Source organism: Equus przewalskii, chromosome 10 (assembly GCF_037783145.1).
Source record: "Equus przewalskii isolate Varuska chromosome 10, EquPr2, whole genome shotgun sequence".
NCBI classification, from domain to species: domain Eukaryota; kingdom Metazoa; phylum Chordata; class Mammalia; order Perissodactyla; family Equidae; genus Equus; species Equus przewalskii.
In genome coordinates, this window is record NC_091840.1 from 35,415,111 (window position 1) to 35,432,414 (window position 17,304).

A 17,304-nucleotide genomic window follows, 5' to 3' on the forward strand; every position below is an offset into this window, starting at 1 on the left:
CCACGGGGCTGGCCCTTAAATAAAAGTTTAATAATAACAAATCCCAAGGATAGTATACAAAAAGTGGTAAGCAGTGAATATTGTAATATTTGATTATATGTAAATGGAATAGTAAGAGAATGAAGGCCAAACAGGGAATTTGTAGTATTTCTTAGTAAGGATTTTTTCCAAACTGGAAATGAAACAAATTTTAGGAATAACATAAAACAGAAATTCTCAGTTACCACATACTATTAAATGTAAGTAAGGTTTTTTTCCTTTTTCCCTGAAAATTATCCTTCAGTAAAGAGAGTTATGTTACAAAGTCCCTCATGCTGTTTGATGTTCTTTCAAGTCTGTTACTTTGAACAACAAATTACTATTTGAGAAAGAAATGTTAGCCTGAAAACTCAGCCAGTGCCAGTGTCAGTAAGCTCTTGGAGACCACTGGCAGAGTTTTCTTTTTAAGGAAGTGATGGAATTTAACACATTTACATTTATTCTGGAGGTCATTAAATAACCTTATAGTTGTGTTAGATGTCTTTATTAACTGGCTTTTTGAATATTACTTTGAAATGTGATATAGTAAGTGGTTTGGTTGTGGAGATTTTGAATGTCTACTTGCTGTAGGTGGAATCAAAAAGCCCAGCAGTCCTATTGTTTTACAAATGGTTGCTGGTACCTTTGGATAAGTTTCTGGTGACATCATACTGCACTCAAAAGTGCTGATTTTAAAACAAGTGAAAATGTTTTACTCTGAAAAGCAAATGACTCAAAAAGTAGTTATGATGATGATGAAGATAAATATTTAAAGATGCATGTGAATAGTTGGAATAAAATTGTTTCATAAATTTCAAGAAGGAAAAGCAATTTTTGAAAATTTAATTTAGAATTTAAATATTTATGAGTAACATAAAGATTTAAATATTATAAGTTAAAAATGTTATCATATATATCCCTAAACTTGATATATTCAAGTTGGCCGAAAAACTTTTTGGATGGAAAATGGAAGCTTATGTTATTATATTTGGGTTAGTTTACATTGGGTGCCTATATGATAGCCTATTTTAAAAATACACATATTAGGGGCCTGGCCCTGTGACCAAGTTCCCGCGCTCCTCTTTGGCAGCACAGGGTTTCGCCAGATTGGATCCCGGGTGCAGACCTAGCACCTCTCATCAAGCCATGCCGAGGTGGCATCCCACGTAGCAGAAATAGGAGGACCTACAACTAGAATATACAACTATGTACGGGGGGGCTTTAGGGAGAAGAAGAAGAGGAAAAAAGCAAGATTGGCAACAGGTGTTAGCTCAGGATCAATCTTTAAAAAATGCACATTTGGGAAAATGTACTAGTACAACAAAGTGTTTATAAAGTTCTCATCTTTGTAAATGAAGTAGGAATGACTATCATTACTTAATGTTCAAACATTATCAGTGCTAGGAATGGATATATAATGATGTGTAATGGCAAAATATGATAGACATTCCAAAACAGGGTAGTGGGAGTAGGTGTAAGAATGATTGGAAACCCATCCAAGCTAGATATAAGTAAAGAAAATAGAGGAAATAACTAAGTGTGATAAATGAAAAATAGGTAACTAATGATAAATGAAAAATAATATGAAAAGATTAAAACTAAGTACAGCTATCATCACAATACATGTAAATAGGCTCAATTCCTCTATCTGAAGATAGCAGCTGCCGAGAGGATTAAAAAATGTGGTGTAGTGGTTAGGTTCATATGCTCCACTTTGACAGCCTGGGGTTCATGGGTTTGGATCCTGGGCATGGACCTGCACACGTCTCATTAAGCCATGCTGTGGCAGTGTCCCGCATACAAAATAGAGGAAGATTGACATAGATCTTAGCTCAGGGACAATCTTCCCCACCAAAGGGTGAAAAAATGAAATCCAACGTATATTGTTAAAAGAAAACACCCCCAAACATTAATATTAACAATAAAGCAGAATTCAGGATAAAAACCATTCGTTGATACAAAAGGGATATTAATAATAAAATGTACAATCCACAAAAAGGTCATGAACCCATGTATAGCAAATAAGATAGCAGCTATCTACATAAGCAGTGTACCCTAAAATATAAAGAATCTAATAAAAAGAATACAATATTGAGTGCCCCCATGGTAGGTTAATTCAGAATTCATGGATTTAACAAGGAATTAGGTTTTTGTTTTTTGTTTTGTCTTTTGAGGAAGATTAGCCCTGAGCTAACATCTCTGCCAATCCTCCTCTTTTTGCTGAGGAAGACTGGCCCTGAGCTAACATCCTCCATGCCCATCTCTTCTACTTTATATGTAGACTGCCTACCACAGCATGGCTTGCCAAGCGATGCTGTGTCTGCACCCGGGATCCGAACCAGTGAATTCCAGGCCGCTAAAGTGGAATGTGCCTACTTAACCGCTGTGCCACTGGGCCGGCCCTGGTTTGTTTTTTAAATTTTATTTTTCCTTTTTCTCCCAAAGGCCCCTGGTACATAGTTGTGTATTTTTAGTTGTGAGTCCTTCTAGTTGTGGCATGTGGGATGCCGCCTCAGCATGGCTTGATGAACAGTGCCATGTCCACTCCCAGGACTCGAACCGGGAAAACCCTGAGCCGCTCAAGCAGAGCTTGTGAACTTAACCACTCAGCCACGGGGCTGGCCCTAAGGAACCAGGTTTTTTCTGTCTCTTCCTCTATCCTCTGTGTGCCAGTTTTGTCTCTGGCTTGCTCTCCAGTGGTTATAAAAGTGCTGCCGTGGTTTGAGGCATCACATGGAGATTCCGCATTGTCTAGTAGAAGAAAGACTCCCTTCCCAAGCACCATTTTTTAATCTTTAATGACAGGGAACCTTTCCCAGAAACCACCCAGCCTACTTACCCTGGAGTCTCATTAGCCAAAGCTAGGTCATTTGGTGACCTCTGAATCAATCACTGGCAAGCGGAATGGGTTCTCTACACTATGATTGTCTTAAACTAATCATGATTTACTCTTGAGTCCTATGAGAAGGGTTAATGCCTAAACAAAATGAGGGTTCTGCCAACAAGCATGAGGTGCAGAAAATGGCTGTTTAGGGACCAACATTGTCTGTTACATCTTACAATGCTTTGTTCCTCCGCTTAAAATTAAAACCACACCAGACTGACAAAAAAACGAGAGAATTAAATAAATAAAATCAGAAACATTAGCTGGAATATTTCTATCAACCTTCCATAGATAGAATCATAAGAGAATCCTGTGAACAGTTGTATGCCAGCAAACTAGTTAATGTAGATGAAATGGACAAATTAGAAACACGTAAATTACCTAAACTGGCCCAGGAAGAAATAGAAAATCTCAACAAACCTATAACAAGTTAAAGAGATTGAATGAGTAATCAAAAACCTTCCAACAAAGAAAAGTATGGCCTAAGACGACATCACTAGTGAATTCTGCCAGACATTTAAAGAAGGATTAACACCAGTCCTTTTCAAAGTCTGCTAAAAAATTGAAGAGGAGGGAACAGTTCCTAACTCATTCTATGAGGCCAGTATTACCCTGATACCAAAACCAGAAAAAGAGACATCACAAGAAGAGAAAATTACAGATTAATATCCCCTGTGACTATAGATGCAAAAATTCTCAACAAAATACTAGCAAATCGAATCCAATAGCATATAGAAGGATTATACACCATGACTAAGAGGGCTTTATCCTAGGAATGCAAAGGTGATCCAACATAAGAAAATCAGTGAATGCAATACACCGCATCAATAGAATGAAGGGAAAAAAAAATGATCATGTCAGGGCCAGCCTGGTGGTGCAGCAGTTAAGTTCACACGTTCCGCTTCAGCGGCCCGTGCTTCACTGGTTTGGATCCTGGATGTGGACCTACTCACCACTTGTCAAGCCATGCTGTGGCATGTGTCCCACATATAAAGTAGAGGAAGATGGGCATGGATGTTAGCTCAGGGCCAGGCTTCCTCAGCAAAAAAAGAGGAGGATTGGCGGCAGATGTTATCTCAAGGTTAATCTTAAAAAAACAGAAAACATCATCTCAGTTGACACACAAGCCATTTGACAAAATCCAACACCCTTTTATGGTAAAAACACTTAATAAACTAGGAATAGATGGGGGGCTGGCCCTGTGGCCGAGTGGTTAAGTTCACGCACTCCGCTGCAGGCGGCCCAGTGTTTCGTTGGTTCGAATCCTGGGTGCGGACATGGCACTGCTCATTAAACCACGCTGAGGCAGCATCCCACATGCCACAACTAGAAGGACCCACAACAAAGAATATACAACTGTGTACTGGGGGGCTTTGGGGAGAAAAAGGAAGAAAAAAAATCTTTAAAAAAAAAACCCAAAAAACTAGGAATAGATGGGAACTTCCTTATTTATGAAAAACCCACAGCCAACATCATAGTCAATGGTGAAAGACTGAAAGCTTTCCCCCAAGAACAAGAAGACAAGGATGCCTGCTTTCACTACTACTAGTCAACATCGTCCTGAAAGTTCTAACCAAAGCGGTTAGACAAGAAAAAGAAATAAAAAAATCCATATTGGAAAAAAAGAAGTAAAACTATCATTTCAAACTAGAATTGGACTTTATCAAAATTAAAAACTTTTCAAAGGACATTATCAATGTGAAAAGACAACTTATAGAATAGGATAAAATATTTGCAAATCATACATCAGATAAGAGTCTAGTATTCAGAATATATCAAGAACTAGATTTATGCACCCTATGTTCATCGCAGCATTATTCACAATAGCCAAGATGTGGAAGCAACCCAAGTGCCCATCAACGGATGAATGGATAAATATATGTGTACACACACACACACAATGAATACTACTGAGACATAAGAAAGAGAAAATTGTGCCATCTGTGACAACATGGGTGGACCTTGAGGGTATTATGCTAAGCAAAATAAATCAGAGAAAGACAAACACCATATGATTTCACTTATATGTGGAAGATAAACACTTGGATAAGGAGAACGGGTTAGTGGTTACCAGAGGGGATGGGGGTGGGAGGGAGGGTGAAAGGGGTAAAGGGGCACCTTTGTATAATGACAGATAAAAATCAGACTGTTGGTGGTGAACAGGATGCAATCTGTACAGAAACTGAAATATAATCTACACCTGAAGTTTACAGAATAAGTCAATATGACCTCATTAAAAAAAAAAAAGCTAGAACTCAACAACAACCCAATTACAAAAGAGATAAAGGACTTGACAGTTCTTCAAACAATATATATAAATGGCTATTAAGCTCATGAAAAGATGCTCAACATCATTTATCATTAGGGAAATACAAATCAAACACAATGAGATATCACTTAACACCTACCAGGATGGCTGTAATTAAAAAAAAAAACAGCCCAGACAACAAGTGTTAGCAATAATGTAGAGGAATTGGAATTCTCATGCATTGCTAGTGGAAATGTAAAAGGTGCTGCTGCTATGGAGTACAGTTTGATGGTTCCTTAAGAAGCTGAACAGGTTTGGCCCGGTGGCTGAGTGGTTAAGTTTCCACACTCCGCTTCGGCAGCCTACGGTTTCGCTCGTTTGGATCCTGGGCATGGACATGGCACCGCTCGTCAGGCCATGTTGAGGCGACATCCCATATGTCACAACTAAAAGACCCACAACTGAAATATACAACTATGTGCTGGGAGGATTTGGGGAGAAAAAGCAATTAAAAAAAAAGCTGGACAAAAAATTACCGTATGACCTAGCAGTTTCACTCCTCTATGTGTGTGTGTGTATATGTATATCTCCCCCCAAAAAATTGAAAACAGGGACACAAATGGATATCTGTATGTCAGTGTTAACTGCAGAATTTTTCACAGTAGCCAAAAGGTGGAAACAACCCAAGTATCCATCAGCAGATGAATAGATAAACAAAATGTGTCATGTGTATACAATGAAATATTTTGATACGTACTACAATGTAGATGAACCTAGAGAGTCATATCCTAAGTAAAATAAGCCAGATATAAAAGAATGAATACTATATGATTCTACTTACATAGAATATCTATTATCTACTTACATAGAAATATCTATTGGCAAATTTATACAGACAAAAAGTAGATCAAAAGTTACCAGGGGCTGGCCCCATAGTGTAGTGGTTAGGTTCAGCTCGCTCCGTCTTGGCCACCTGCGTTTGGATCGCAAACACCACCCGTCAGCCATGCTGTGATGGTGACCCGTATACAAGATAGAGGAAGATTTGCACAATGTTAGCTCAGGCTTAATCTTCCTCAAGCAGGAAAAAAGGGAGAAAGATTGGCAATGGATGTTAGCTCAGGGCGAATCTTCCTTGGACAAAAAAGAAAGTTACTAGGAGCTGGACTGTAGGGGGAGAATTGGAAGCTATTGTTTGTTACAGAGTTTCTGTTTGGGATGATGAAAAATTTTGGAAATGGACAGTGGTGATGGTTGTACAACAGGGTGGTGAATACACTTGTGCATCGATTAACAAGAGGGATACATTCTGAGAAATGTGTCGTTAGGGGATTTCGTCGTTGTGTGAACATCATATAGCCTACTTACACGAACCTAAATGGTATAGCCTACTACACATCTAGGCTATATGATACTAGTATTATGGGACCACTGTCATTTATGCAGTTTGTCATCGACCAAAATGTCATTGTGCGGTGTATGACTTTATAATGCCACTGAATTGTATACTTAAAAACGGTTAATACCAGGGCCGGCTCCATGAGTTTGCACGCTTCACTTCGGCAGCCTGGGGTTTCTCTGGTTGGGATCCTGGGCATGGACATGGCACCACTCGTCGGGCCATGTTGAGGCAGCATCCCACATGCCACAACTAGAAGGACCCACAACTGAAAATACACAACTATGTACCGGGGGGGGGGGGGGTGCTTTGGGGAGAAAAAGGAAAAATAAAATCTTTTTTAAAAAAGTGGTTAATATGGCAAATCTTGTGTTATGTATTTCACCACAATAGAAAAAAAAACAACTATTGTTAGCTCAGGGGCAGTCTTCCTCACCAAAAAAAACCCCAAAACACCTAATAGTCTTTATTTTTGTTATCCATTTTCCTTTTATTTCATTATCCGTTATTTTATTATTCAATCTTCCTCTTTCAGTCTGTCATTTATTTCCAAAATTCTTAAATAGTTTTTGGAAGAATAAACTTGTAAGCAGGCGAGAGATTCTCTTCCTTTAAGTTTACTTTTAGTGTGTATATATGTATTTTTTAAGATTTTACTTTTTTTTCCTTTTTTTCTCCCCAAAGCCCCCTGGTACATAGTTGTGTATTTTTAGTTGTGGGTACTTCCACTTGTGGCATGTTGGATGCCACCTCAGCATGGCCTGATGAGCAGTGCCATGTCCGTGCCCAGAACTCGAACTGGCGAAACCCTGGGCCGCTGAAGCGGAGTGCGCGAAGTTAACCACTCAGCCACGGGGCCGGCCCCAGTGTATTTTATTTTTGTCCTGTCTCTTTCGTGAGGCTCTAACTAGTCATTTTGCTCACACTTATAGTAAATATATTCATAAACTAATAACTTTTAAATTTGTTTTCCATTTCAAACAGTGAATTGTTTAACCAATGAAATAGTAATTGTTTCTGACAATAACTATTGATTAAGTAGATATGATTTTATGTTATCATAAAAATAAAATACTACAGGGGCCGGCCCTGTGGCCGAGTGGTTGGGTTTGTGTGCTCTGCTTCGGCGTCCCAGGGTTCCGCCAGTTTGGATCCTGGGCGCGGACATGGCATTGCTCATCAAGCCATTCTGAGGCAGCGTCCTACATGCCACAACTAGAAGGACCCACAACTGAAATATACAACTATGTACTGGGGGGATTTGGGAGGAAAAGGAAAAAATCTTTAAAAACAATAAAGTAAAATACTGTAGAACGAGGTATATGGGAAATCTCTGTATCTTCTGCTCAGTTTTACAGTGAACTAGAATGGCTGTAAACAATAGATCTATTTTTAAAAAATAAAAAAATAGAATACTATGGTAGAGCCGCACTTGGAGAGCCTCGAAGACCTGCCTTTTCCTTAGGCTGTGTTGAGGCAAACTTAGGTCTTCACGTGGACCAGAAGTCCTTGGATCATACATCCTGCTCACTGTCGGTCCAGATGGACACACAGACTCTGAAGAGTCTCCATATGTTTAATTTGCCCTTTTCTTTCAATAGACAATAGCAGAGACTGGAGAAAATAGCAACGTGTGCTTTTTTGGCATAAAAATTTAGTTTGCTACCTCCTTCGTATGCCAGTTATTAAATAATTTCTAGAAACTTATTTTTAGGGGGAATACCTACAGTGAAGTTTGTTTGTAAAGTAATTCTTAGTATTGTAGAAATGAGAGATCAACACTATTCTTTTCATTTTCTAAATTTACAACCTATTCCTGGGTTTAACGTTTTTTTTCATTCACCCATTTGGATAACTATCAAATCTGTATTTCTAATACCAATCCTTTTTTTCTCAAGGATTTTTTTTTCTGGACTGTTGTAGTAGCTCCTGTCCTCGTTGCCTCCTTGCTTCCACTCTTGGCTTTACTATAATCCATTCTCCACACTGCAGCCAGAACAATTTCTAGAGTTGCACTGTTCAATATGGTAGCCATTAACCATATGTGACTATTTAAATTTAAATTAATTAAAGTTAAAAATTAAAAATAAGTCCTCGGACACGCTAGACACGTTTCAGATGCTCAATAACCGTTTGTGGCTAATGGCTGCAAAATTGGGCAGATGAGGTATAGAACATTTCAGGAAGTTCTGTTAGAAGCATTGTTAAGCATAAGTCAAATAATCTCACTCACTTTTGCATTCAGAACTTGTTACTGTGGCCAGCAAGGCCCTATAAAATCTTGCTTATCTCTGCTTTCTCATCTCTCTTTACAAAATCCTTTATTCATAATATTCCAGACACATGGCCTTCTTCCTGTTCTTTGATCATGCCAGAATTTTTTTCCCTTTCTCAGGGCCTTTGCATTTGTTCTTTCTTCTGTTTGGAACTTGCTTCCCCCCAGATCTTCACACGATTGCCTCTTCATCATTTCAGTGTCAACTCAACTCAGATGTTACCTCCTTAAGAGATTTCTTCCCTGTCTACCTGAGCTCCTCCTTTAAGAAGCTCTTGATCATATTACTCTATTTTTGTCATCTTCATAGCATTTATTCAATGTCTGCCTCACTGCTGTGTTTGCCTACCCTAACACACTTCCTGCCGCTGGAATGAAGCTTCTTACAGCCATGGGTTTTTCTCTCTCTCTCTTACCACTACATCCCTTGCCCCTGGAAAAGTGCTGCCTGTAATAGGTGCTCAGTCAGTACTTGACAATGAGAGTCCCAAAACTTTATCATCTAACCTACTGTGTTTGTTTTTACTATAGTCTTTTACTAGATTTCAGTTTTGTTTTCCTATGTATGGTTTCCATTGTGACAGAGGTCATTGCAAACTACTTGGTCATTAGATCAGCAATTTGACAGTCAAGTGACATTCTCTTTATTCTGGTTCAGTACACTTAACTGTAGCATGAAAAGTTGTCTGTGTACCAAAACATTTGTTTTTCTACCTAAAAATGTAAATCCAATCAACTTACCATTCTAGAGTAGCCTGATAAATTATTGCATTTATTTCTGCTTTCAGTTGGAATTTGTTATTGTGAAAGATACTCCATTCAGAAATTTTTATTAACCTTAGTTTATTGTTTTGCTTGAGGGTTTTAGTCTTTTCTAAAACTGTATAGAGAGTGTTGGGAGGATACACACTGGCATTGTATAATATTTGCCACCTTATTGAATAGTCTTGGTTCATTTGAATGTATTCTGTTTTCCCTGACTACAAAGAATCACAGAGATTAGAAGATTGTTACAGTGTTTCTAATCCTAGGTCACTGATATGTTAGTACTTTTGGTGTAGATACCAAAAATAAACTTTAAGTATCTGATTTTTTTTTTATACTCCTGAAGAATACTTCTTAACCTCTCCATACTTGGTTTTCTTTATTTTTTGGGGGGGAAGATTAGCCCTGAGCTAACATCTGCCACCAATCCTCCTCTTTTTCTGAGGAAGACTGGCCCTGAGCTAACATCTGTGCCCATCTTCCTCTACTTTATATGTGGGACGCCTGCCACAGCATGGCTTGCCAAGCGGTGTCATGTCTGCACCCAGAATCCGAACTGGTGAACTCCAGGCCGCCGAGGTGGAACGTGTGCACTTAACCGCTGCACCACCGGGCTGGCCCCTTGGTTTTCTTTTAAATGATTTTTATACGTTGTTCCCTCTCAGGGCTGAGCATTTTCAGAAAATTGTATTGGCGTGATACATGGACATAATGTTCTAATTTATTATAATAAATACATAAATATATGTCCAGTCCTCACACTATTCTCCTGTCTTGTATGGTCTCTACAGATGTATGGTCTGTTGCTATCTAGACATCAGGCTGACCTGAAGCATTTTACTACTTTTGCATATCATTAGATAGTCAGCATGGTTTTACAGTTAACTTTGTGTAAAGAACTCTGTATTTTTCCACCGTAGAGGATAAAAGTTATAAAAGAAACAGCAGACCACTATTTTCAGTGAACTTATCTTACGGGAAAGATAAGCAAAAATGAGCATTTATGAAGCAACATGAAATGAGTGGTAACTGATCAAGTGTTGCACAAATATACTAGAAAAAAGAACGGAAAGTAATGGTAGGTAATGGTATTTCACATTGATTTTTATTTTACTTCATTGTTTTCCAAATTTTTTATAATGAGACTGCATTACATTTGGATTTAGAACAAAAACGGTTAAGTGTTAGATGTAGCACATGCTGAGTGGACAAAGTATACAGAATATTTAGAGAAGATAAGGCATCAGAGTTGTGTAAGATTAATCGTGGGTAGCTTTCTAGGGAGATCGTCTACTTCGTTATGTGCATTGGTCAATCCTAGTTTGGACCAGGCAGTTCTTTTCCAATGCAGCCTCATTTCCTCCATCTACATACCTTACCTTAACTCATTTGGGTGCTACATAGTGATCTGTAAGAAGTTATCAGGTCTGCCATGCTGGAAATATCAAAAATAGAGAAATGTTATTTGTGCTTTTGCAGGTTGCTTCATGTGCGAAATGGAAACTGCAAATATCATTTGGGTGAAGAAACATTTAAGTTAGCTCAGACCTACATGGATAAACTCTCAAAACATGGCCAGCAAGCAAACAAAGCTGCACTCTATGGAGAACTGTGTGCACTCCTGTTTGCGAAAAGCCACTATGATGAGGTGAGTGTTTTGAGGTGCATTTCATTGTGTCCCGTAATTAACTATAAAATAGGATAAATCATATAATCTCACATTTGTCTTAATAGATGTCATTTTCACATATTAGATTTACTTAAAGCAGTACACATTCGTAAGGGAATATTTAAAATCAGGCAAAAGGAGTATTCTATGAGATGGATTTTATACATATACATGTATGATTTAGGGCCTGTTTTTGTTTCTAATTTGACCAAATGTGTCTCTGCCTGAGTTATTTTGATGGACATGCTCTGTTAAGTTAACCTTTAATAGATGGTTTTTCTTGGATGTGTAGCTCTGGGTGAATTTGCATAACTTGAAGGTGTTCATTTCAATGGGAAGCTAGATTTTATTTATACCTTACTGCATTGTTTTGCTCCTTCCTCTGCCTGATGAAAAAGATAGCAGCTTCCCGCTTGGCTTTATACTGTTAAATTAGTGCTTTGGTGCTGATTAAGACATAATTGAGAAGTGATCTATTTATGTTTAACTCCTTTGCTTGATTGCTTTATTTATGGAAGAATATCATAATTAATTTCATGTTCTCAGATAATTGTCATTTAGCTTTTGTATTTTAAAATTATCCCCATCTTGATTTTTGCCCCATTGCTATCAATACATATGCATATACATGCATATATATATATATATATTCATTCCAGGTTTAAAGAAAAATTACAATTAGAAATGGAACTAGAAAATTCTAGAATAATTATGAAGTGATATTGTGCAACCCCAATGCTAGACTCATCCTGCTTTTAGCATATATATAAGAAGGCATCAAACCCATGTGTAAATATCTAAAACCCTTATCAGCATGCCTACAGTTTCTCAGGAGGTTTGTGTATGTTCTGGTTATTTTTGATGCTGAATTCCTGTGTCCGCTAAATTAATTCTGTTGATGGATTGTTTTGCCGCCTGCTGTGTGCAATGACTGTTGTACCACTTATCAACCCAGATGAAAAACATAGCCCCGGGGCTGGCCCCATGGCTGAGTGGTTAAGTTCGTGTGCTCTGATTTGGCCGCCCAGGGTTTCACCTGTTTGGATCCTGGGCGCAAACATGGCACCGCTCATCAGGCCATGTTGAGGCAGCATCCCACATGCCACAACTAGAAGGACCCACAACTAAAAATACACAACTGTACACCGGGGGGCTTTGGGGAGAAAAAGGAAAAATTTTAAAAATCTTAAAAATTAAAAAAAAACCCAGAAAACCGTAGACCCTTTCTATGATTTTCACATACCAAAAACAGCTCCATTCACAGAAGGCCTTTGTTTGGATAGCTAACTTTCCTGGAAATGAGAGTGAGGTAAACAACAGTTTGAGTATTAGAAAAGCCTGTCTTCAAAGTTCTTCAGGTGCCCCACCATCTCTCTATCTCTGTGGAAGAACTCATCTTAGTCACCTCTGGTTCCTCTTCCATCGTTTCTTTTCATACTCCCTTCTGAAACTCTGCTGTCTTCTTTCTGTTACACAGAATGATTCATATCTTGCCATTCTTTACTCCCATACTCGGCTCCAGGCCCCTCTTAATATGTCCAGACCCACCAGTGTCTTCATTGGGACAAAAGTGCCTTTTGCTTACCAGTTTCCACATTCTTTACTAGGCAGTTAGTATTTAATTGACTAATTTGGATTGGGGATTTATACTGTGCCTTGTTCGTGGCCTTTAAAACTCTCAGCACGTTCATGAGAAATATTTAAGTCTCTAGATATTTCTTGGATAATTGTGATAATTCATTCTTTTAAATATAAATAAATTTGTCCTTGATATTTACAGAAAAGTACACAAATCTTGAGGATATGATTTGATGAATTATAATATTCTGATACTAGAGTAGGCTAGGCTATGCAGAGATAACGTCAACCCCAAAATGGCAGTGACTTGGACCAGTGAAAGTTTATTTCTTGCTTATACTACAACCTGTCTTGGGATGTCTGTGACTGCCTGACATTATGTCTACACTTTGCTCCTAACCTCATATGGTGGAGCCGCCTCTCTAGAACGTTACCAGCCTTGGAGCAGAGGCAGGCACATCTTGGGAAAGGACTGCTCGCTCTTAGAGCTTTGTCCCAGAAATAGCACATTTCACTTCTGTTCATGTTTTAACTGGCTGAAGGAAATCATGTGACCCCTCGTCTTTAATGTGGAAGAGAAGTTTATCCTTCCCCAAGGAAGAGCAGTAAATACTTTAAAGCAATAAAAGTCTACCACAATTCTAAAGATTTTACCTTGTTACTCTGGAATAAAATCAGCTTATCTAGTATCTTACAAACAAACCAGATTTTTTTGGCTTAAATCACATACATTTCATTTTTGCACCAAAATTGCTTCTGAATACCTACATCTTTTAGGTGGAATGGAAGAGAAGGAAGCTTGCAGAGGAAAACAAATGTTTGTTTATTTGTCCTCCTCCCTTTCCTGTGATCCTTCATAATACTGTTTTGTTTCTTTGAAGTAGTTCTTACTATCCAAAGTAATTTGTTTGGATTTTTTTTCTTTCTCCTGCCAAGCACTAGGAGAGGAAGGATATTCTGTGTTTTGTCCCCCACTACATCCCTAGATGCTAGCACATTCCCTGGCACTTAACTTTCTGCACCTCAGTTTCCCGTGATAATACATATCTCATAGGGCTTTTTTTTTTTCCTTCTCCCCAAATCCCCCCAGTACATAGTTGTATATTTTAGTTGTGGGTCCTTCTAGTTGTGGCATATGGGATGCCGCCTCAGCATGGCCTGACAGGCGGTGCCATGTTCACGCCCAGGGTCCGAACTGGCAAAACCCTGGGCCCCGAAAGCGGAGTGCACGAACCCAATCACTCGGCCACGGTGCCAGCGCCTCTCATAAGGCTTTTGTGTCAATTAAATGTGTTAATGCCCATAAAGTGCTTAGAACAATAGCTGGCACAAAGTAAGATATAAAATGATTAAGATATAAAATAATTGTTATAGTAGAGGAAGCAAAGTACAGGAAGCCTAGTGTGGGGCCAAAACCTGAAAGACAAGCTAGGTGGGTTAATGAGTTGGAGGAAGGAGGAATGTATTCTAGGGCAGAGGGAACAGTATGTGCAAAGACTTCTGGGCAAGAGAGAGCATGCCTCTAATGTCCTGAATATCTTTTACATATTCAAAGAAAAATGTAATAAATTATACTTTCAAGAAAACTTAGCCTTGGAGATAAGTTGTAGTGTAAATATTTTGCATGTATTCTTATTCAGGTACTTGAAAGCTTGCAGGAAAAATTCACAATCATTTCATTTCATTAAGTACTGTCAATTTGATTTATCGTTTTTGCTCTTCTATAAATATTTTTTTAGGCATACAAATGGTGCATTGAGGCAATGAAAGAAATTACAGCAGGCTTACCAGTCAAAGTTGTGGTGGATGTTTTAAGACAAGCTTCTAAGGTGAATATAATGTTAAAATTATTAAGTGAATTATAGAAGTTAGCAAGCTTTAAATTTAACTTAGTTAACCTCTTATTTAACAAATTAGGTATTGTATACTCCATGAATTAACAAGGTCTGTCTATGCTCGGTTTTAGAAATCTGTAGACTTTAGCTAATTTTCCTATACCCAGAAAACCTGTGAAAACATTCACTTTGATAATTCAGCTCACTGAAGTACAGATAGAAGTAGTATTTTGGATTTTGGTGCTATTCTGGCTTGAATTTGTTTTTCTTAAACCTTTACAGTAACCTGAATCCCTTATGCAACAGTTTAGAGGATTTGGTCAATTTTCTCCTAATGGATGGTCTGGGATTCAATCTTTTAGCCGTGGTATTGCAGTCTCACAGTATGACAGCTTTCTGTACTTGACCTGCTAGGCAATACTTACTTGATTTTTCCTCTGGTTTCTTCTTATTCTGTAAATAAATGCATTAACTCTTTGAGGTCATTTAATAATATTTAAAAATTTCTGCTCTGGTATCACTGAGGCTTTAAAACATTTATGTACTTTTCAGATATGCTCTTTCTGACCAGAGATTTTTCAATTTTGGGTATTCTGTTTTGGTTGGTTTTATTTATGGAAATTTCAATTAGATGAAAGATTCTAAACTTACAGATTTAGAAGAGTCTAAGGTTTCTGTGAAATTTATTAAATAAGGCATTTTAGAACAAGTAAGTATTCAGGTTATCAGAGCTAGAAGAGAGATATTAATATGTTTTTAATTAAGTTAAAACACTGGATATACATTTAATATGAAGATAGCTTAATGTATGTTCAAGATTTATATTTCTGTATTCAGTCATAGAGCTTAAAAACTACTGTCTAGTCTTATGAATCAAAATATTTTCAGAAATAGGAAAACTTGAAATTCAGTGTTTTTCAAAATTATTAGATGAAAACTGCAAGATAGTTGTTAGTCATTCTAGAACTGGGATATAAATAAGTATCTTAGAAGATAATATGGTGAACTCTCCAACTGTTTTATTTTAATAATATGGAAGGATGGGAATATACCAGCTTCATAAGGTGACTTTGTTATAGCAGATTTGTATTGGGCATGACTATCAATTTTAAATTTTAAAATTTCCCAGGATACATACACATCTGTTTATAATAGAATTTTCAAGTATTTGGAAGGAAAGAAATGAGAAATGTTTGAAGATGCTTTTTTTCTTTTTGACCATTATAGTCTGAATAGATAAACTATACTTATTTTAGCACACTAATTAACTGTTTGAGGGTTTTTTAACAATTTTTCACTTTATCTGTAGGCTTGTGTTGTAAAACGTGAATTTAAGAAGGCAGAACAGTTAATTAAACATGCAGTGTATTTGGCACGGTAGGTGATTATTATTAAAAATAGCATTTCAAGTTGTCTCTCTCTACTTTATATCCTAATAGTTTTGTATCTTTTTGTAGAGATCATTTTGGATCCAAACACCCAAAATATTCTGATACACTGCTAGATTATGGGTTCTACTTACTCAATGTAGACAATATCTGTCAGTCTGTTGCAATTTATCAGGTATGTTTGTAGTTAGACTTTTTTTTCTCTCAACCTAAATTGACTTACTGACCTGTATTTGTGTGGTGTGTATAACCCATCCTCTAAAAATAATTCTTTCTTAGCCCCTCCTCACATATGGCACACCGTTATATTACTAAATAATACCTAGAAGATTTAAAAGTTAATGTTTTAGGAATTAAAGAGCATCATCCAGGAGAAGAGTTATTGAGTTGTAGACCCAAATTTAACAGTACTTTTCCATTTTTGATTTGTTCAGGTGATGGCTTGTCTTTGTTGTTGATTTAGCAGAAGTCATTATAGCTGCCTTTGTATAGCAAGGAGAGTTGGTAGCAATTATTTTAAGCCTATCATAGTCATTCTCTGGTGAATGGAATGTTATGGCTTTGCTCTGGACAAGGTGTCCTTCACTTTATAGCTCACTTCTGAAGAAGGACCTAGAGAGGACACTGATGTGATTCCCAAGACATATGAATGATTTTATTGTTAGACCATTGCCTTTTAAGTCAAACTCAATCTTCAGAAAATCAGCCTTACAGGTGACTCTTACGTTCTATTATGATTTAAATACAGCAGGACTTTTCTTCCTTCAAAACTGATGGGATTGAGTATATAGAATATATATTTAAGTTAGTAGGATGCTTAATTTAACTGGGTAGTGTTTTCTAAGGATTTACAGTATTATCAATTATTTTCATGACTTTTTCAGGCAGCCCTTGACATTCGGCAGTCAGTATTTGGTGGCAAAAATATCCATGTAGCAACAGCTCATGAAGACTTGGCTTATTCCTCTTACGTTCACCAGTATAGCTCTGGGAAATTTGACAATGCACTGTAAGTTGCACATTCCTTTTCAGTGAGGGATTAAATGCTGTTGTTGTTGTTTTGCTTTGTTTCTCCCATTACAATAATATTTAATATACATTATGAATTAAATTTGTCTTCCTAGAGCTTTAACAAGGTTCCCAAAATGTTCTTGAATTTATAAAATCATACCAATTTATAAGCCATTCATTTAGGTCTTATATGGTTTAATATTAAAACTTGTATATCTTCATATAGAATATGAT

At 37.4% G+C, this 17,304-nt stretch overlaps 1 protein-coding gene across 1 annotated transcript in view; it reads left to right on the forward strand.

Annotated features, from left to right (window-relative positions):
• Positions 1-17,304, forward strand: part of APPBP2 (amyloid beta precursor protein binding protein 2) — a 58,030-nt gene that overhangs the window by 27,586 nt on the left and 13,140 nt on the right. The window contains exons 5-9 of the mRNA XM_008534571.2: positions 11,069-11,237; positions 14,576-14,665; positions 15,981-16,048; positions 16,129-16,234; positions 16,944-17,068. Coding sequence (XP_008532793.1) covers positions 11,069-11,237; positions 14,576-14,665; positions 15,981-16,048; positions 16,129-16,234; positions 16,944-17,068 — 558 coding nt within the window. The remainder of the gene's footprint in view (positions 1-11,068; positions 11,238-14,575; positions 14,666-15,980; positions 16,049-16,128; positions 16,235-16,943; positions 17,069-17,304) is intronic.